Source organism: Cordyceps militaris (genome assembly GCF_000225605.1).
Source record: "Cordyceps militaris CM01 unplaced genomic scaffold CCM_S00004, whole genome shotgun sequence".
NCBI classification, from domain to species: domain Eukaryota; kingdom Fungi; phylum Ascomycota; class Sordariomycetes; order Hypocreales; family Cordycipitaceae; genus Cordyceps; species Cordyceps militaris.
The window spans coordinates 2,816,684-2,836,829 of record NW_006271972.1 but is presented as its reverse complement, the minus strand read 5'-3'; the positions used below and the strand labels follow the sequence as shown (position 1 = coordinate 2,836,829).

The window sequence follows — 20,146 nt, the reverse complement described above, 5'->3', positions numbered from 1 at the left end:
CGTCGAGGCCCGACTCCCCGTGTATGTCGGGCGCGTGGATCGCGGGCCGCTCGAGCGCCTTGCCCAGACCCACGTGCAGCGGGATCTCGTGCTGCTTGCCAATAGCCGTGAGCACCGAGGCGGCGTTTTGCGTCGTCTTTCTGTTACGCGGGGTTGTGAGTGAGGTTGGGCAAGTAAGGGGGACGGGGCGGGGGAGACGTACTCTACCGAGGCATTTCCAAAGACGGAGGAGATGCCGAGAAGCTTGAGTCTGGGGTGGTAGGCGGCCAGCAAGATGGCAAAAACGTCCTGTTTGAAAAAGGGAGCAAGTTGTGTTAGTACCACTGGGGGGACTAGGGCCCGGGTTGAGAAACGGGCTTGCGTTTAGCTCTCCGGCGTTGGCATCCCGGAGCAGGATTGCGACAAAACGGGAATCAGCGGGACCGGAAAAAAAGCTTACATCATGTCCAGGATCGCAATCCAGCCAAAGAGGGATTTGTTCCACCGTCATTCTGACAAACAGCTGGTTTAAACACGACAGCGCAAGTACGTCCTTTTGTTGTTACGGAATGAAAAACAAAAAGTACGCCTTTTCCTTTTTAAACTCTTGTCCCACTTTACGTTCTCGCGTAGCATCTAATGCCGATCAACCGCCCCTGTTCTGCACAGAAAGAACTCGTGAGGAGAAGTGTGTGTGTTGTGTGTTGTGAGAGAGAGAGAGTGAGAGAGCAAGGGAGAAAGAAGACACACAAAGGAAGGCCCGGGACCCAGCGGCGTTTTGATGTTCTGGGGTTCGTGTGTGCCTGTGTGGTGTGCGTGGAGAAGCGTACCAAAAAAAGGCCGGAAGTGGCCGGCCGGTTATTATGACGATGGGACAAGAAATGGGTTAATGGGTCCTCGGCCTCAACTCTGTGCGGGCGGGGGGAAGAGGCACGCGCCCGCCAAGGCTGACAACCAAGTCAGCGGGCGGGCCGCGGATCCGGCTTCGGCGGTGTCGGTTATGCAAAGGCGCGGCAAGCCGGGGCGGAACGGTCTGACTCCGAACAGCGGCAGGCACTTTAATTATCGGCATAGGGCTGCATGAGACCATAATTGGTCCTTTTCTTTTTGTTTCTTTTTTTCCTTTTTGGAATGCCACAACGCCGAAGCCGTTTCCAAGAAATACACCTATGCCCAAACGCCGTCCCAGTCCAATAATGTAGCTTCCCTATCTGTATATAAAAAAAATCACGATTTTCTCTGCTCCATGACCCTCAGCACATCCGCCGCACTATTCACGTCCCCCTTGCGCTTCCGGTTGCGCTTCCTCTTCTTGCCGCCCCGGGCACCGCCCTCGTCGCCGTCATCTTCCTCGCCCCACGCAGACAGCTTGATGTCGTGGTCGTCAAAGTCCTCCTCGTCCTCGTAGCGGCTCGTGCCGAAGCCCATGTCCATGTCCTCGGCGTCGCGGTCCACGTTTTCCAGTAACTTCTTGCGGCGCGCCTCGCCTGCTCTGGCCTTTTGCCTTGCCTCGTCGTCCGAGGCGGAGTCGTCGTCGCCGTCCTTGTTGAGCGGTCGCAGAGCGGCGGCGCGCTTGATGGCGGCCATCATGGCCGGGTCGGACATGGACGGCGTCTTGGTCTCCTGCTCGGAGAGGAGGCCCGTCTTGGAGCCCTGGAAGTAGTTTGTCGGGGCCTTGGGTCGCGGTGGTGGTGCCATGGAGCCGGCTGCCGTGGGGCTCTCCGGCTTGTCCGTGGTCTTCTCTTTTGCATTATCGTCAGAGACGGCATCGGAATCGGATCCGTCCATGCCAGCAAGTGGGTCGTAGTCGTCGCCCACGTCATCAAAGATGTCAACATCCTCGGGTTCAACGACGGGCTCCGTTTCGCGATACGGTTCCGGCACCTCCATGCCAAGAGGCGTCGCATCCTTGTCTGGCATGAGCAGCCCGTTGTCGGCGTCGGCCACCTTGTCGCCGGGATACACCTTGCGCACCTTGCGCTTCTCGTGACCATCTGCGTCTACAATAATCATGACCTCACGGCCTTTGCGGTCGCGCTCAATGCGTGTGCCAGGCTGCTGCTTGGCGCCAATCTTGCGGAAGCGGTCGCTCAATGCCGGCTCAGCCTGCGCCTTGGCCGCCGCTCGCGCAGCTTTGAATTCGGCCAGAATCTGGTTGCGGGTGCGCTTCTGGCCCGGGGCCAGGGCGACGGTAGACAACTGGCCCTTTTTCTTCTCCGTCTTGTCCTTTTCGATTGCCTGGACGTCCTTGCTTTCCAGTTGATCAAAAGCGTCGTCGACATCAACTTCCTCGTCTGGTGTAGCGTCGGCGTCTTTGCTCTTGCCCGAGTATACATCTTCACCTTGCCGCACTCGCTGGAGAAGCTTAAAGTCAAGCCCCTTGACCAGGTGTGTACTCTCCAGGTCACCACCAGCAATCTCGAATCGCAGTCGTTCGTAGGTCTCGGTGTCGATTTCTTCGTTCTTGAGGGATTCCTCTAGGGCTTTTAGCCGTTCAGCACGATCATCGGTAGCTTTGGCACTCTCTGTTTCTCGCTCTTTCGATCGATCAGTGTATCCAGCCGCCATTTTGACACCCCGCGGTACCGCGACCTTGAATTGTTTCGTCGGATTCGCTTTCTGGTTGCGCTGGGCCATTTGCTTGGCGAAAATGTCCTGTGAATTGCCCACGGCGCGCCTTTCTTTTGTAAGTACGGATAATAAGTCTTCGTAGTTTGTGAATTGCTGAACATACGGTGTCATGGGGATGCTGGCTCGTTGTCGCGATCCCAGGGACAAGCCTCCCGCAGAGCTGGCCGGCTGATTCGGCAAGGCATCAGTCCCTTGCGATGGCTTGGCCGATTTGGCCAGCAACATCTTTCGAAACTGTTCATTGTTCATTGCGCCGGCAGTCGAGGCTTCGTGCTGTGTCTGTCGACGGGTTACAAGCTGCTCATCCACTGTGAGCTTCGCTGCGGCCAGGTCACGGCAACGGCGAGGCAATTCGAGTCCTCCGAGGCCATTGTTATCATCATCATCATCATCATCATCATCATCATCATCATCATCATCTTCTTCGGCAGCGTCGTTCGCAATAGCCTCACGGAGCCACGAAGAGTTGAGAAAGTCGTACCGATTCGCACACATTTGGCCCACGATATAGTTATGAGAGAGTGACTGAGCACCGTTTTTTGCAGGAGGTATGGCTCACGCTTATCATTACTGCGTAGTGGCCCACTGTAAAACGCAAGGTGGACGCACTGAAGGCCACTGAAAGCTGCTGTTACAGCGTGCACCTCACTAAAGCCCCTCTAAAACAGCCACTGACGCCACAGGTTGGAGGCGCTCAACTTCCAAAGCAACACGCTGGAATTTGTACCTAATTTGTAACAGTCACGAGGTTCCGTGTCGATGCCGCGCTCGTCCTCTCCACTTTACGCGACTTCCTCTCATACACTTCACTTGGAACTTGCAATAAATCCATCATGTGCTTTGCTTCTTCCCGGGTGCGCTCACATTATTTATGCCGCTGATCCTCGTGGATATGCGACGGTAGTACAGCCCGGCGACTACGACATCACCTTTGCTTGACCATTTCCGAGCCATCCAGATCCTGCGCCATAGTGAGGCAGTGTGCCCTTCGCGTCACACCATGGGCAGCGTTCTGGACAAGAATTCCTCCATTGTGAGGAAGCGCATTGAAAGCCACACCTTTGAGGATGAAAATGGTGAAGAATACGAGGGCAGCAAGTTCCATGGCTTTGGAGACTACTTTCGCCGCAAAAAGCTGAAGCTCCAGAACAAGGATGCGGATACGAGAACCAATTCGGACAAGCCGCAGATATTCAAGGGTATCGTTGCGCATGTAACGGGCTATACACAGCCTCCCTTGCATGTGTATGTATCACGCCCTGCATGTTTACATCTCACTCATCCTTTGCAGTCTTCATCGCGACATTGTAGAGCATGGCGGAGGATTCTTGCAGTATCTTGACTCCAAGACTATGGCTACACATATCATCGCCTCTACGCTACCACCAAAGAAGAGCGTTGATTTCAGTCGCTATCGCATTGTGAAGCCGGCATGGATCACGGAATCCATCGCAGCCGGCAAGGTACTGCCCTGGAGCGACTATCGGGTGCTCGGTGAAGGCCCTCGTCAAAAGGTCCTCCGGTTGGATGGATCCAAGGGTCTTTCGCAAACCAGCCCAACAGCGAGACAGGGCTACCGAGAACAGACAGAGAATAGCTTCTACACCTCTCAGCTACGAGCCTCAGTTGCTGGCCAAGAAGCTATCGGCAAAGTAGAGACACCAGACCGCTTCGTGTCGAGCGAGGCAAACTCTACCGAGAGAGAGTCATCAAGCACTCTGAAATTAGCCGATTACACAACTCCGTCAACCGAGGTCGCCATTCCCGATTTTCCAGAGTTCAGCCCAGAAACAGACACGCCGACAAAAACCCTTGCCCAAAGAAATTCTACACATGTCAAGAAACCGCCCAAAGAATTTTCCGCGGACATGACCCCCGAAGAGCACAACGCCTGGTTACTGTCGGATCCTCGCCTGCGCGAATCCTCGTGCGCGAACCCAAATTTTTTGACCAAATTTTATGCCGAAAGTCGGCTTCACCATCTTTCAACCTGGAAAGCCGAGCTCAAGTCATCCATGCAACGCCTTGCCGTAGAGAAGGGTCTATCAGAAAAGAAGTTCAAGACACAAACTGGAGCAAGGCGCTACATTATGCACGTCGATTTTGACAGCTTTTTCTGCGCCGTCTCACTGAAAAAGTATCCCGAATACATGGACAAGCCTGTCGCCGTGGCACACGGAACGGGAAATGGTTCCGAGATTGCAAGCTGCAACTATCCTGCTAGGAGCCTCAACGTGAAGAATGGCATGTGGATGAAGCGCGCGATGGAGCTGTGCCCCGATCTCAAGGTTTTGCCGTATGACTTTCCAGCATACGAGGCCGCCAGTAAGGCCTTTTACGAAGCCATCATGACAGTTGGCGGAGTGGTACAGAGCGTGAGCATTGATGAAGCTCTGATTGACGCGACGGCTATCGTTCATCATGCTGCTGGCTCACAAGGAGTCGGTGTGGAAGAGGGCAGTGTTTGGAGAGAGCAAGAAAAGGTCGAAGCCCTTGCCGCGGATCTCCGACAGAAGATCAACGAACTGACAGGGTGCAACGTGTCAATTGGCATTGGTGGCAACATTTTGCAAGCCAAGGTGGCACTGCGAAAGGCCAAGCCAGCGGGGCAGTACCAGTTAAGGCCAGAGGAAGTTCTTGACTTCATTGGCGAGCTCAAGGTCGAGCAGTTGCCTGGGGTGTCCTATAGTATTGGAGGCAAGCTCGAAGAATTGGGCATCCGGTTTGTCAAAGACTTGCGCGACCTCTCCAAAGAAAGACTCACGTCGATCCTGGGTCCAAAAACCGGAGAAAGGCTCGCCGAGTATGCCCGCGGCATTGATCAAACTGAAGTAGGTGGCCAGCCGCCTCGGAAATCGGTGTCGGCTGAAGTCAGCTGGGGCATCCGCTTCATCACGCAACAAGAAGCTGAAGATTTTGTTCTCAACTTGTGCAAAGAATTGGAGCGGCGTCTGCTCAATGAACTAGTCAAAGGTCGCCATCTTACAGTAAAGATTATGCGCCGATCGCTAGATGCGCCACTGGACCCTGCCAAACATCTTGGTCATGGGAAGTGCGACACATTCAACAAGAGTGTTCCGTTTGGGGTCGGAACACACAATGCGCAGGTCATTGGCAAGGAAGCCATAGCAGTCTTGCGATCGTACAGATTTAGCCCTGGTGACTTGCGTGGCCTTGGTGTGCAGATGACCAAGCTTGAGTCGATCAAGCCAGGCACCACAGCATCCGACGGCAGCCAAAAGAGGCTGGAATTCACGACCTTTGTGAATCCCGCATCAGCAAAGAAGACGAGTGGCTTTGGGTCGATTGACGATGTTGATTCCCTACAACGACCCAGGTTTGTGGACAGGCGGGGCTCTAGTGATGATCCCATCACAGACGATCCCCTGACACCAAGGAAACCTAGAGTTCATCCCGCCATGGCACTTGCTAAAGCACGGGAGGACGACATACAAGCAAAGACTCCTCTGAACATTGGAGGTACCCAGTTTCTCATACCAAGCAACATTGATCCAACCGTGGTGGCCGAATTGCCAAACGACATTCGCAGTAGATTGATGGCGCAAAAATCCAGGTCCTCTACGCCCGGCCTTGACGCGCAGCCAAAGTCTCGATCAGAAAGTCCAGCCGCCATGGAATTTCTACCTTCACAAGTAGATGCTGAAGTCTTCAACGCGCTGCCAGACGACATGAGGGCGGAAGTGCTCGCCCAATACGGGCGTAAGCCACCGGCTCGGGTGTCTGTCAAGAAAGATTCTCAAATCCAGAGGAACCCATCTACCCCTACGAAGCGAGGGGGGCACAAGGGGGCGATAAACAAAGCGCAGAGGGAGCGAGACACCAAAGCCGGCGTGGTTCAGACGAGTTTCATGACGGAACCCATCGGCGACGGGTTTATGGATGATGTCGGAGAATTAGATCCACAGTTTCTGGCCGAGTTACCTGAAGACGTTCGAAGGGAAGTCGTGGCCGATCACAAAAGACAAAAGCTGGCGCAGCGATCCGGACTCGACGCGCCGTCGCGACGGCCAGCTCATGCGGAAGCATCCGGCAGCGCCCTCTTCCCCACTCGCCAACGCAAGATACAATTCCCCGCACGACCGCCGCGAGTCTCGTTTTCGAGCGCCGGCGTCCGCTCCACCGCGGAGATGAAGGACCTGCTCGATGCCTGGCACGCGGACACGCGCCGCGACGGCCCGCACCGGAGCGACCTGGACATTTTTGAAAAGTACATTGCGCGCGTGGTCGCCGAGGAGCGCGACATGGACAAGGCGGCGACGCTGGTCAAGTGGCTGGACGTGCTGGTGGAACAAGATGGCGACGGCGGTCGCGGCCGGGATGCGTGGCGGAAGAGCATGGCCGGGATCCAGGCGGTGCTGCAAGAGGCGTTGAGGAAGCGCGGCCTAGGGCCTGTATAATGATGTTTATGACTTGATACCATAGTGTAGAACTTGGAAATTTGTTTTGGAGTGTTGTATTATTTTGTATACTGGACTAGACTGTTGGTCCAAATATAACAGCCATCTTTTTATCCAAAAAGTCTATCCCTTGTAACCCGCAATCGCTCGCTTCTGTAAAGACGCACCAGAGAAGAAAAAAGCTCAGCTTTTTTGTAAATCAAATTCCCAGTAGCAACGCAGCCCGACCTTAAAAAAGCACCGCGAGATGGACGCACACGAGCGCCAACACGGCGCCGACGCCTAGCGCGGCACCACTGCGCTCCGCGCCCGACATACGGTACACGTTGAGCTTGAGGTGGCCGCCACAAGCCTGTGTCTTGTTCCCGGCGCAGGCAAAGTTGCACTCTGCATCGTCTAGTTTCTGCGCAATGCCGGCAATGTTTTGCGCGCACCAGCATTCCCTTTTTTCCATCCAGTTAGCACCCCTCTGCCCCCGACCTCGAGCGAAGCGAGGGAAAAAAAAAAAAAAAGAACGTACCGGGACCACTCGACGCCAGCGTAGCGGTACTTTGTGTCCCCGTCGTGGCAGAAGCGCAGACAGGCAGGCACCGTCATGTTGTCGGGCTGGACGAGGCTCGAGCCGCCGGCGAGGGCGCGCGTGCCGGCGGAGCCCTCGGCGAGGGTCGTCTCGTTGTAGCAGCCGTAGTAGGCGTAGGTGTGCGTGTCGTCGGTGTAGACGCGGAGCTGGTCGGCGGCGGCGACGAGGGGCGCGGCGGCGACGAGGAGATGGGGCCGCATCGGGGTATTATTTTGGGGGGGGGGGGGGTGTTTTTGCTGCTGGGAGATGAACGGCTGGATGGTTGGTGTTATTCCATCGGATTTGAATGTATCAAGGAGAGTTGATGAGTGAGATAAGGGGCGCCGCCGGGGGGGCGCGATATGGCATGAGAAAGTTTTGAGTGAGCAGAGTCGCGGCTGAAAGGTCCGAGCTCTTCTTTAGCGCGGCTGCGTTGTTGCCTCTTCTAGCCCCGAGGTGACATATGTATGCGCGGCGCCTCTTTCATCAGCGGGGGGGGTAAATGTTTGGACGACTTTGCGTCCCGGTTTATTTAGTGCCGTTGTTTTAAAGTATTCTAGCCCTTTTCAGAGCTTGGTGAATGACGACGACTTCAAGAAAACGGAGACGCGCTCTGAAGCGGCATGTCACAAACAGAAGCCATAGCTGGGCGCAATCGTAGTCTGCACTTGCGCGCAAATGCAAAGATTCGGATTTCTCCTTCATCTTGATCAACAAATCTTATACATTGCGCAGATTTCATATCACGCCTCCACCACTTACACGACCGACAACCCCCCCTGCCGCAGCGTCCAGCTTGCATCACCGCCCCACTTAAACACCAACCCTTTCACAACCACCCATGCTCCTGCTTTCTTCTGCGCAACCTCTTTCACTGTACTTACTTACATCCACTAATCTCACAACCGCGCGTACTCTACAAAAAAAGAATGGCCGGGCTAGTAAGCTACGCCAGCAGCAGCGACGACGAGAGCGCCGATGAGCAGCCTCGGGTGCAAGCGCCGTCAACCCAGGTACGGCTCTCACTTGCCCCCCCCCCCCCCCCGTCTTCTCTGCTCACCTCTTGTCGATAAGGCGCAAGAACCGTCAGAACCATCACAGGCAGTCGCGGTACCGCCTTCAGAACCGGTCGCAGCTCGTGAGTCCAATTGGAACTTGTCCAGACCGGACTTTTTTCATACGTCAGGAAGCTAACGATGTGGGGAGAAAAAGCTGTCCCCAAACCACCAACACCACAAGAGACATCCGCCCCCGGCGCCGCGCTTCCTCCTCCTGGTGCCGCACCTCTCGGCCCATCTCTGCCTCCCATGGGGCCCGCATCCGGCTGCACCTCGTCGCCCTCGTCGCCATACACGACGTCGCGGTCTCTGATCCACGACCTGACGCTGCCGTCGGTGCCGTGCCTGTCCATCCCGTCCTCGCCGCCGCCGCCGGCGACCCCTCTCGCCAGCTGCCTGGCAACGTCGCAGAAATTCGCGCATTTTCTCTCGCTCAAGCGACAGGGCACCCACTTCAACGCCAAGCTGTCGCAGTCGTCGGCGCTGCGCAACCCGGCGCTGACGGACAAGTTGCTGCAGTACGTCGACATGCCGCCGCCCGGTGCCGGGGGCGGCGGCGGGGGGAGGCTGCAGTATCAGACGACGCTGTCGGCCGCCGTCTGGGATCCAGCGGCCTTTCCGGCGTCGGCGTTTCGGGAGGCGCTGCGAAAGGGCAGGGACAGCGTCGCCAGGGACAAGGAGGCTCAGAGAACCGCGTGGGGGCGGACCAGTGTCGAGTTTGTCCCGGCAACGACGGCGCCGGCGGGAGGCGGGAAAGGAGACAGGCGAAAAGGTGGGTGGCAATAAGTACAGGGAGACTCGCAAGAGGGTCGGTGGCGGAAAGGAGCTTCTATGCAGCCAGATGCCAGCGACTGGACAGAACATAGACACTACATTTCAAGCCCATACATAATAAACACATTGGTGGCTATTGTATAAATCACTATTAATACTGAGCCATTCGGGCCCTAACTAGCTATCGAGGTATCTTGAATGCGCCGCTGCCCGGCAGCCGTCCATCAGGTCAAACGTGGGAGCGATGCCGCCCAACAATGTACAATCCCCTTACTCTAGGGGCAAGAAAAGCCTGGTTGTTCGTCGTCTCACGTCTCGTCTCGGTTCCTTTCGTTATCCAACATCATAAAGCAAACGTGCGCCGAGTGGAATCAAGGGTCCTTTCCAACTGAAGAACCCGAAAATTAGATACAAAGGTCACTTCTTCCCCTTCACACACGGTACATAATCTATTTAGTGGCACCCTTAGAGCACGTAACTGCGGCAGGGATGTTGGAACGGAAGAGTGTGTCGGTAATGTTGAGGCTGACAGTCTGGTTGGCGTGGGCCAGAGCATACTGGAAGTAAGGAATCTCGACGCCATCACGGGTGACATTGTTACCGATGAGGCTGAAGGAAGCGACACCAGTCTCGCAGTAGGGCTTGGCGCCGGAGGCGAGGACAATGATCTCGCCCTGGTTGAGGTTGCCGGTGACGTTGACCTTGTTGGTACCGGGAACGAGAGAGAGGTTGTCGATGTAGAGCTTTCCGAGGTTCACGCCGAGGAAGTAGTTATCGAAGACGGCGTTACCAATATCGAGTGAAAAGTGCGAGGGGTTGGGGAGCTCGGCCTGGGCGTAAAAGTTGCGGAAGTCGGGGACGGTGCCGTTGTCGACGGAGAGGTCGACGCGGGGGTTAATGACAGTCATGCCCTTGAAGAGGTTGAGACCCTTGACTTCGAGGATCTTGTGAAAAGTGACGTCGTACTTTTTGTTGAGGCCGTTGGGTTGGACCTTGGTCTGGCCCTTGACGCCAATCCTGAGCGTCTCGTTGTTGACGAACCAGGTGTTGAACTTGTTAAAGGCGTCGAGGTTTTGAATGACAATGTGCTGGTCGACGTTGACGACGGAGTACTTGTCGGCATTGGTAGGGGGGAAGTTGAGGACGGCAAAGGGGGTCTTGTCCTCGGTATCCTCGAGGTACATGTCGCCGGCAAAGGGGTCAATGTTGGCCTTGACGGTGCCATCGGTGGTGATGGTCGAGTTGATGGTCATCTGGTACGAGGTAGGGGTGGCATTGGTAATTTTGACGGCAACAATGTCCAGCTTGGCGTGGTTGATTTTGTCCTGGGCGATTCTGGGGATGGCGACGAAGATGCTGTAAGCGGCATGGTTAGCATGGGAATGGACCTTTTGAGTTTCTTGGCGGCTGGTCTAGACGGCACGCGCGCAAGCCAAGACGTGTGTGTGACAGGCTGGGGAAGTGGTTTAAACTTTGGACCATAGCGACGAGCGCCGGTAGGGCTGCTCGATTGGGGACCCCAGTTTCCATGGCAAACAGGAAAACAATTGCCGAAGAGAAGAGCAAATGGACAGGGAAGTAGGGACAACTCACGTCATCAAGATAACAAAGACGGCAACGAGGATGAAAATGATGAGATGCAGCCACCAGAAGCGCTGGCAATGGCGCTTGATGGCGCCCTTTTTGCCAACCGGGCGCGCGACGTGCTCAGTGGTCGAAACATCGTTCTTGTCCGACATGGTGAGGGAGGTTCCGAGCGTTGCGGTTGGTGTTGATGGAGAATTGGAGAAGGCGCTGCGATGGACGACGGCCTAGGGTCAAAACGACGGAGCGAGGGGAAGCGCGAAGATGGGAGGGGTCGAGAGACGAAGGACAGCAACGCCAACTGGAGAGGAAGAAAGAATGAGAGAGGAGAAAGGAAACGAAAGAAAGAAAGAGAAAAAAAAGGAGGGCGAGGGAGGGTAAAGAAGCAGATGATGATGGGACTACGGGCTAGTGTTTATAGTAAAGCCCATGTCGCGGGTTGTTTTAGCTTGTGAGCGAGTGCGGTAGACGACGCAGAGGAGGGAGCTGTGGATTGGATGTACATGAATTGGCAGCTGCGAGAGCATGCATGGACCCTGGCATCCTGGGGCTCTTCTCGGCGCTGCTCTCTGCCCCACAGCCTACAGGGCGACTTTGCCAGATGTTTTTTTTTCTTTCTCTTCTATTCGTACGGCGCTCTTGGCTTGCTGAGTGCTGTGTACCTACATACCTCCATCTCGTGGCTGTCTACTAACTACTAGTAGTGTAAATTAGGACGGCCAAGCACACCAGACTCGGCGAGCTCGGTGTGCGTGGCGAGTTTCTGGTAACTAGTGGCCATCACTGATGTTTTTGCTCGTCGTCCGTTTGAACAAGTAATTACAGGCCCGACTACCACAATCGCGGCAATACAGGTTCTCGACAATGGCCCCCTCCAAACGCAACCCAACATTGCACAATCGTCCAACCCACCGCGCGATGTCTGACCAAAAAGTCTGAAAGCAAAAAAATAAAAATAAAAATAAAAATAAAACAAGCTAACAACATCGGCCCAAAGCCACCACGCTCTTTTGGTCCATTTGGCCCGTGGTGGTGTCCGCTAGCGCCATTGCTAGAGCGGCCATGATTGCCCTGCAATTAGAGCCGCCTAACCAGTTGCCAAGAGCGCTCCAGCTTTTGCTCACAGAAAAGCCCACTCCTCCCCAGACTCGCCCCCGCTGCAAACACAGATGTTGCCAAGAGGGGCCTCTTATTAGTGGCCAAGAAGTCATAATGGTTTTTCTGCAGAACAGCTTCCTCCATGCAGTCACAAGGGTCAGCGAGAATGTCTTGTCTGGCGCACACTAAAAATCGGCGGGCGCGGCGGGCGCGCGGCGTGTGGTACGCCTCGGCTCCTTTGCTTCGACCACACATGTGAAATCTAGCCCATGCTGGGCCCTAGTTACACGCGGCCATTATCATCATCATCATCATCATCATCATCATCCTCGTCGTCACGACATGTTGTTACGAAGAAACCGAATGCTGTGCCCAACAAAAAATACATGTACCCCCCAATTCACCCGCAGTGGATGCGATAACCACTGCGCTATAATGTGGTCCCCCAAAGAAGACGAAAACTCTGACTGGCCCTCTCACCCGTCACCTTACCCAGAATCTCTCTCCTTTCCCCCCTTGGGAAGAGCAAAAAGCTGCAAGGAGGGCCGAATATGCGTTGGCCACTGAGAGGGCATCCGGCCCCTCCGAGTTCCAGGCCACCCATTTCCTCTCGTTCACCTGTAAAATTATTAAAATTATAGCACTAGACAGCAGCACGCGACCACAAGCCGACGCCACCCGCCCCTACTATCCACGCAACTATATTCCGTCTGGAAATATGTCCGGAGTCGTAGTTACCCAGCCCTTTTTTGACTCGGGGCTTGTGTCGCCACACGCAGCATTGTACACCAAACGCAGAGCCTCAATGGCCCTCCATTTACTTATTAGCAAAGGCGCTGTTTATATTGCAGATGTGTGGGTCAGAAATCAACATCTGCAGCCCCCCTGACTGCAAGCAACATACGACTTGCTGCAATCCATCGTAATCTCTGGCCAATTGCCAAGGACACTCGAACCATATCGCGGAGAGGGTTGTGTAATATTCCCCAGGATTTTCATGTTGCGTAATCTCACCCGACTTGGGCCTATTGCCACCTGACGGGCTAGTTGACAAGGCTGCGTACCTATGGTACAAAGTGACTAGGTACCGAGTACGTATGTCCAACAACATCGGGAGCGCTGGCCCGAACTATTCTCGGCTGTCAATGCACGGACTTGGTAGTTATGAATTTGCTTCTGATTCTGATCCAATGCATCCATTTTATCCAACCGTTGCTCCTTTACCAACCCCGGTTCCCGGTCCCGACTCCAGCTAGGTCCCGTCACTTCCCACTGAACTTACTCTTGACTGGGCTTCACTCTTCCACTGACAGTCCATCCATCACCAATGGCATACCAGTATTCACGCCAAAACTCTAAGCATTGTCCATCTCACGCTCCTTGCAAGGCTGCCAATCATACAATGACGGCCCCAGGCAAAAAAGGCTCGCCTACCCCGCCGCACATCGACGTCGATCAGACAACGCCTTTGCACACCATAAACTCTGTTCGACGTCTCCAAGCCCCTCGAGTCCCTGCATCCTGGACCATTGTCCCAAAGGCAATTCGCCTCGCCCCTCTAATGAGAACGCCTGGCAATGATACCCTCGGCCCGCCAAGCTAAATGCGACGCGACCCGAAATTGGCGCAAGCAATGATAACTAATAGTGATAGTGACCAGCCAGTGGCAGTCGTCAACTGTCTACGTAGTACAATCGACAAATTCATGCTGGCTGTTTCATGCCCGTCTCAATGGTCGGCAAGTCGCTCGCTACGTCATCAGCTTCCGACGCTTGGACGCGAGGTCTTTGCTAATAATTAATTAACCACGTCTGGCTTGAGATCTGCCCATGCCACCAAAAAGCCACGCGGCGACCGCCACGATGCCATGTACCTGAGGGTACAGATCATGTACCTCTAGCCGTCATCAGCCGCTTCGTCGCCTCCCAAGTGTCCCGACAATCATTATAGCACACCAACAGTGACAGGCGACAACCTCGCTTGACAATAGGCCGACCAAGACTTGGTTGGTGCACACTGTGGGCAACGTGTGCTTGATCTCTTTAATAATTATTGTCATAGGCTACTAGGCAGTCCTGAGAAACCGCAACGCATACTCATCGCTCTATAAAAGACGGCCAAAGACGCTTCTTCCTCGCCATCCTGTTTGTAAAGGAAGGCACCATCTCCGTGGAGAAATCCCATGGCCAGTGTACGCTGAAATCCATCTGATTCTTGCAGTGGTAAAACATAATTGTGTTAAAGACTTGCCATTCGTTAGCACGGAGGAGGTATGATATCAGTCAGTAAGAGATCCAGGGCGGCGCGGGCCGTCAGTCTGTCTGTCGGGCGAAACCTCATCAGCCCCTGAATGACGTCCAGCAGTGGCGCCAGCTCCTCTTCTGGCACCTCTTCTCTGAACTTGGTGACGAGAGTGGGTTTTGGGGGGGGTTCTGTACAAAGTTAATTACTATTTGAAGACGGGACTGAAGTCAAGAAAGTAGCGTAGGCAACTCACCATGTACAAATGAACAGCTGGCTTGAAGTGTCTGCCAAGCTCCCTCCCACTCAGGTGGCAGTAATCCAACAAAGTCAATCATTTCTGCTCCCAGAACTACGTCATCCTGACACGGCTCAATCGGGTACCTCAGAAATAGAAGCGCGTAAATCTAGTATTCATTAGCAAGGAATTTTCACATAGTGCACGTACTGGCTCACGACGCAACCTAGCTGCCAGAGATCGGCTCTCTAGTCAGTCTCGCCGGCAAACACCATCTCCGGCACGCGCAGGCTGCACGGGTTTTTAAGGGTACCCGGGACGACGGCGAATTTAAACGATGCACCAAAGTCGAGAAAGGAAATAATCTCGTTAAACTCGTCGTTCCAACTACGCCACCGCGCCGTGGCTACCGACTGGCTGGGCAAATGCGGTCCTGGGGGCGACCCGTCGGGTTTAAAAGTCTCTTTCGTTTCGGGCATGCCAATGATGTCTAAGATGGCCTTCCGATTAGACAGTTGGGGGGCTCTAAAGACGACCTTGGTAGCACTCAAGTCTGCATCGAATGGTAAGAACGGGCATGCCATGTACATAAATAGCCTTCGATGGACAAGGGATAATATACATACTTCCGTGCGCAATGCCAGCCTCGTGAAGGTTCATAGTGGCTACAATCAACTGGCGGCTCAGCCTCAGAATCACGTCTAGCGGAAGGCGATAGTCGCGGTCGCGGTACTTTGTAATGAGATGTTGTAACGAAGGACCTGCAAAATCCGTGATGAGGCATATATGGGAGCCATTAGGACCTTTGTGCACGAATGCTTTGTAGAACTTGGGGGCGAGGATGTACCAGCGGTTCTGGAATGATTTAAGCATCGCCACTTCGCGCGCCGCGCTCAGGTTGGCAGAGCTGCTGGCTGTGAATATCTTCAGAGCCACGAAAGCGTCTCGCCTGTGGCTGATTAACAAAAGGAGACGGGCCAAGCAAGGGGCTAAAAGAGAAAAACCCGCGCGTTACGCACTTCAAATCCGTGGCGAGCCAGATGGTGGAAGAACGGCCCCAGCCTAGCTTGTGCACGACTTCGTATCGGCCGTTTTTGAACGTATCGTGAAGGCAGACAGGATGCAGACCGCCCTGGCAATACCGGTCTATATTTTCCTCTCCAGAGCCAAGGCCCCGAATAGCCTCTGAAGATTGCTCCATGGCGACGCTGCAAATGGTGATGATGGAGGAGATGGAGGAGAAGATGGATATTCAAGAGAAGATGGGTATGCAAGAGAAGATGGATATGCAAGAGAAGATGATATGCAAGGGAACATGAATACGCAAGAGAACATGAATACGCAAGAGAAGATAGATATGTAACTTCGATTTCTGCACGCGACCATACAGGTAGGCACGACAGAACTGTATTGGCAACATGTATCGACAGCATGTGGCTTGTCAGTCCTGATGGCGGGCGGCTGGAAACCATGTCGAGGGGGAAGGAGCTTGACGAGTTTTGGGGGACTGGGGATTGGAGCCAAGTGGTCGAAAATATCTGATAGCATGCCCGCAACAAGCTATTTACGCTATCCCAAAACGAGGCCTGCCACATGTCATCTATATTCCCCGTCGCCCACTGTTGGCGCATGACAGTCTCTTTACAGTTTCGATTTTGTCCATAGACCTTGACGGTCGAGCCCGGGTTCGCCGTCATAAATATCCCTCTCTACGCGGCGCGTGTTAAGCTAAGGAGGGCTGTTAGTTGGGAATAATAGGAGTAGGTAGTGAAAGAGCATATGTGAGTCGCGACAAGGCATTGGTCGTTGTCAAAATGGCGGCTCGCCGCAAAGTTTGACCATGAGCACATTTCGACTTGACAGCCAATATACCCCATTCCGGCCTCACGGCAAGATTTATACGACAAACCCGCCATAAAGGAATTGATAAGCGGGTTGCGGGCAGTAATATAGTACAAGAAAGCAAGTATCGGACGCAGAGAAGGGAGTGTACTTACACAGCTTGGACGAAGATCTGAAATAGAACGGGCACCAATCAAGCGCATGGCAGTCGCAATCTCGGCCTGCAGGACTAATTCAAGGCAGATGTTGTCAGCAAAGTCCAATTTAATGCGCAAGGCCGGCATATATTGCGTGCCGCTGCAGGTAGCAAGCAGGCCGGGCATAAGATCCCGGGCACTATGGCGCAAAATGACGACTTGGACAAGAAAATGCAACGAGGATTTCCAGCAGCGGGATGACTTACTTTCGAACATGCGTTCCACACCCGCCTGGCCCCCGGCCCCGAGACCGTACAGCGGCGCACGACCAAGCCCCACGCCTCGCGCGCCCAGACACAGCGCCTTGACGACATCCGTGCCGCGCCGTATGCCGCCGTCGATCCAGACCTCGAGCCGGCTCAGGACCTCAGGGCAGTACTTGCGAATTTCGAGCAGCGTATGCACCGGCGGCGGCGCCGTGTCGCATGCGCGGCCGCCATGATTCGACAGGATAATCGCCTTGACCTGCTTATGCTGCATCGCCCGGTACGCGTCCTCGTGCGTCTGCACGCCCTTCAACACAATCGGTAGCTGCGTGTGCGCCGCTAGCCAGGACAGCGTCGTGTCCCACGTCAAATCCGCCGCGGTGCCGAAGAAGAGCTGCTGGCCGACGCCGCCGCCACCGGGGCGCGCCTCGACCCCCGGGTTGCCCGCCGCCGCCACGCGCATCGTTGCGTCGAGGTTGCCGCGCTCGTCAAGCTCCCGCTTGCCCGGCGTCGGCGCGTCGAGTGTGAGACAGATGAACTTGTACCGGTCCGGCATGGCGTTGATGCGGCGCAGCATGGCCGCGCTCTTGTCGCGGCCGTCTTGGATGTAGATCTGCCAGCCAAAGAGCTGGCCTGGCGCCGCGGCCGCGACGATTTGCTCGGGAGTCATCGAGGCATTGTTGGAGACAATCATCATGGCGCCAAAGTGGGCGGCGGCGCCTGCAATGGCCGCCTCGCCGTCGGGGTGTGCGAGGCGCGCCATGGCCGCGGGCGCGACGAAGACGGGTGTGGAGACGGGGTGCCCGAGGAAGGAGGTGGACTGGTCGTTGGCTTTGACGTCGATGAGTACCCGTTGACGCATGCTAATATCCCGGTAGACGTCGTTGTTGCGGACCTTGCTGATTTGGTCGTCGGAGGCTGAGTAGTAGTATGCCCAGGCGCGCGGCGAGAGCCGCTTGGCCGCTTCTTTTTCAATGTCGTCGAGGTTGAGGAGGGCTTGCACGGGGAGGAGCGGTTCCGGCTCGCTCTTGGCCGTGGGCGCCGCCGCTGGTGGTGGTGCCGGTGGTGGTTGTGAGGACTGCGCCGCGGCATGGAGCCTTTCCAGGCTCGCGGCAGACACGGTGCCGAGGACGGCCTCCGGGGCCAGGTTCTCCTCGAGGGTACCGGGCGGGTGCACGGGGTCGTAGTCCTCGGTGGCATCTTGGCCGGCGAGCGAGAGGATAATGCGAGAGCCCCCCGGGTGGGCGCTCAAAAAGGACGTCACGTCGTAGACCTTGCCGTAGAGGATGACCCAGCAGCTATCAGCCGTGTTGTGGCGGGCCACTGGCGGGCGTGAGCATTGTTTTTGTAGCCAGCGGGGTGGGATTGGGATTTACCTTCGGCCGCGTCGAGTTCGGGAGCCATGATGGGGAAAGCTGGTTGGTGTATGCGTGAGTGTCTGGGCGGAGGATTGCAGAGGGCGCCGGATGGCGATGACGGTTGAGCGCTGGTGACAGCAAACGCGCACCGGTAAACGGACAATGCAAGGTCCAGCCAGCACAGGTGTAAGCTACTTCAATGAAATTCGACAGAAGAAAGAAAGAGCGTCATCAATTAGGTATATGAAACGGGTGAAATCTGACTGTCAAAGTGGAAAGCTGGTTCCTTTTCAATTGCCGATGTCCGCGTCGAAGTTGCTTTCAGAGGCCCGTTGATTGGCGGGAAATCCAGCCCGGACTGTGTGGAGAAAAAACGCCCATTATTTGCAGCGGGTTGATGAGCGGAGTGTTCTCCGTTTGCTTTCCCTAGGGAAGTCTTCGCCGCGCATTGCCCATTCCACGGACCGATCAAGGAGGGCCCACTGTTTCTTTTTCCCAGGGCCGCGACGTCATCTCCGAACCAACACCAAAGGTTCCTCCTCCACACACAGACACACTGCACACTGGCACAGGCCGCTCTGCAACTAGCCATCGTTGAGCGAGGCAAACAACCGGCATTGTTCAAGACGAGATCAACGCTACGCCATACGCGCAGAGCGACAAGCCAGCCATTATGCGCTCCGCGGCCGCCGCGACCGTTTTGCGCCGCACATCCGTCTTGCTCCCCCAATGCGCACGCTGCCACGCACCCGCCGCCGCCCTGGTGTCACGCTTCTCGACGACCGCGCGCCGCACCAGCGCCCTCGTCCCCAAGCACAACCCGCACCACCATCACACCGCCACGAGCCCATCATCGCCGCCGCGCCGCTTCCTCTCCCAACAGCCGCCGCGTCGCGCCGATAGCGCCGAAAAGCCGGCCGCCGCCGCCACCCACTACGACCTCTTCCCCTCCACGCTCCCCCTCGGGCCCCCCCCGCGCGGCCACTTTCCCATCCAGACGCGCGCGCTGCGCCGCGAGTTCCTCGCCCTGCAGGCGCGCGCCCACCCGGACATGCACCCGCCGGGGCCGGCCAAGACGCGCGCCGAGGCGCTCTCCGCCCGCATCAACGAGGCGTACCGCACGCTCGCCAACCCGCTGCTGCGCGCGCAGTACCTGCTGGCGCTGCGCGGCGTCGACGTGGCGAATGACGAGCGGCTCAAGGTCGACGAGCCCGCGCTGCTGATGGTGGTGCTCGAGGCGCGCGAGGAGATTGAGGAGGCCCGCGCCGAGGAGGACCTGCACGAGGTGAGGACGGCGAATGAGGCCCGCATCGCCGACGGCGAGGAGGCCCTGGAGAGGGCGTTTCGCGACGATGATGTCGAGGCCGCCAAGAGGGAGGCCGTCAGGATGCGCTACTGGGTGAATATCAGGGAGAGCTTGGATAACTGGGAGCCGGGCAAGCCGATTGTGCTGCAGCATTAGACGCGGGTGCGTGTACAAATTATGGTTGGGAGACATGTAAGATACGTCATATCGGGTATTTAGATTGCATAGGAATAGACACGTACAGTCTGTGGCCGCCTTTCCACTCACGCTCAAATGCACGCCAGACCCAAGTCACGTCAATTTGAGCCTATATATAGAGTACAGATCATCCACAGATATATGCAAGTTCATCATGTACAGGAAAAAGGAGAGACATGTTTCTCTCCTAGACCATTCCGCAACTCCCTCCATGATATGAATAAAGACAGCTGCCTTCCCCCACCCGCCTTTCAAAGATTTGTAAAAAAGAAAAAAAAGACGATAATAAGTACAATAGACGCCAGTATCCGGATATATGTGTGTGCCCCGCTAACCAGTATGTTTTTTTGTCGCCATGGTAAGGAAAGTTGAAAAGAATAATAGGAATAAATGAGGATAGTGAGAAAGGGGGCCTGTGTCTGCTTGTACTACGTGATAGTATATCAAAGAGGAAACGCC

The 20,146-nt window shown here is 55.6% G+C and overlaps 8 protein-coding genes across 8 annotated transcripts; 3 read left to right on the top strand and 5 right to left on the bottom strand.

Annotated features, from left to right (window-relative positions):
- Positions 1-1,206: 1,206 nt before the first annotated feature.
- Positions 1,207-3,105, bottom strand: CCM_05917 (RED-like protein; the record flags this gene model as incomplete). The annotated part of the gene is made up of 1 exon (XM_006671061.1): positions 1,207-3,105. The coding sequence occupies one exon, from the start codon at positions 3,103-3,105 to the stop codon at positions 1,207-1,209; it is 1,899 nt and encodes a 632-aa protein (XP_006671124.1).
- A 505-nt stretch (positions 3,106-3,610) lies between these two features.
- Positions 3,611-7,028, top strand: CCM_05916 (DNA damage repair protein Mus42, putative; the record flags this gene model as incomplete). The annotated part of the gene is made up of 2 exons (XM_006671060.1): positions 3,611-3,855; positions 3,902-7,028. 2 exons carry the CDS (start codon positions 3,611-3,613, stop codon positions 7,026-7,028), a joined length of 3,372 nt encoding a protein of 1,123 aa, XP_006671123.1.
- Positions 7,029-7,257: 229 nt separating this feature from the next.
- On the bottom strand, positions 7,258-7,808 carry CCM_05915 (Carbohydrate-binding WSC; the record flags this gene model as incomplete). Its single annotated transcript, XM_006671059.1, has 2 exons — positions 7,258-7,471; positions 7,549-7,808. The coding sequence occupies 2 exons, from the start codon at positions 7,806-7,808 to the stop codon at positions 7,258-7,260; spliced, it is 474 nt and encodes a 157-aa protein (XP_006671122.1).
- Positions 7,809-8,783: 975 nt separating this feature from the next.
- Positions 8,784-9,431, top strand: CCM_05914 (HCNGP-like protein; the record flags this gene model as incomplete). The annotated part of the gene is made up of 1 exon (XM_006671058.1): positions 8,784-9,431. One exon carries the CDS (start codon positions 8,784-8,786, stop codon positions 9,429-9,431), a length of 648 nt encoding a protein of 215 aa, XP_006671121.1.
- Positions 9,432-9,868: 437 nt separating this feature from the next.
- CCM_05913 (uncharacterized protein) lies at positions 9,869-11,784 on the bottom strand (the record flags this gene model as incomplete). The annotated part of the gene is made up of 5 exons (XM_006671057.1): positions 9,869-10,775; positions 10,808-10,921; positions 11,013-11,230; positions 11,674-11,690; positions 11,733-11,784. The coding sequence occupies 5 exons, from the start codon at positions 11,782-11,784 to the stop codon at positions 9,869-9,871; spliced, it is 1,308 nt and encodes a 435-aa protein (XP_006671120.1).
- A 3,044-nt stretch (positions 11,785-14,828) lies between these two features.
- Positions 14,829-15,781, bottom strand: CCM_05912 (Protein kinase-like domain; the record flags this gene model as incomplete). Its single annotated transcript, XM_006671056.1, has 3 exons — positions 14,829-15,133; positions 15,207-15,535; positions 15,600-15,781. The coding sequence occupies 3 exons, from the start codon at positions 15,779-15,781 to the stop codon at positions 14,829-14,831; spliced, it is 816 nt and encodes a 271-aa protein (XP_006671119.1).
- Positions 15,782-16,221: 440 nt separating this feature from the next.
- Positions 16,222-18,229, bottom strand: CCM_05911 (L-lactate ferricytochrome c oxidoreductase; the record flags this gene model as incomplete). Its single annotated transcript, XM_006671055.1, has 4 exons — positions 16,222-16,308; positions 16,578-16,651; positions 16,826-18,148; positions 18,202-18,229. 4 exons carry the CDS (start codon positions 18,227-18,229, stop codon positions 16,222-16,224), a joined length of 1,512 nt encoding a protein of 503 aa, XP_006671118.1.
- Positions 18,230-18,856: 627 nt separating this feature from the next.
- On the top strand, positions 18,857-19,645 carry CCM_05910 (co-chaperone protein HscB; the record flags this gene model as incomplete). The annotated part of the gene is made up of 1 exon (XM_006671054.1): positions 18,857-19,645. One exon carries the CDS (start codon positions 18,857-18,859, stop codon positions 19,643-19,645), a length of 789 nt encoding a protein of 262 aa, XP_006671117.1.
- Positions 19,646-20,146: the final 501 nt, after the last annotated feature.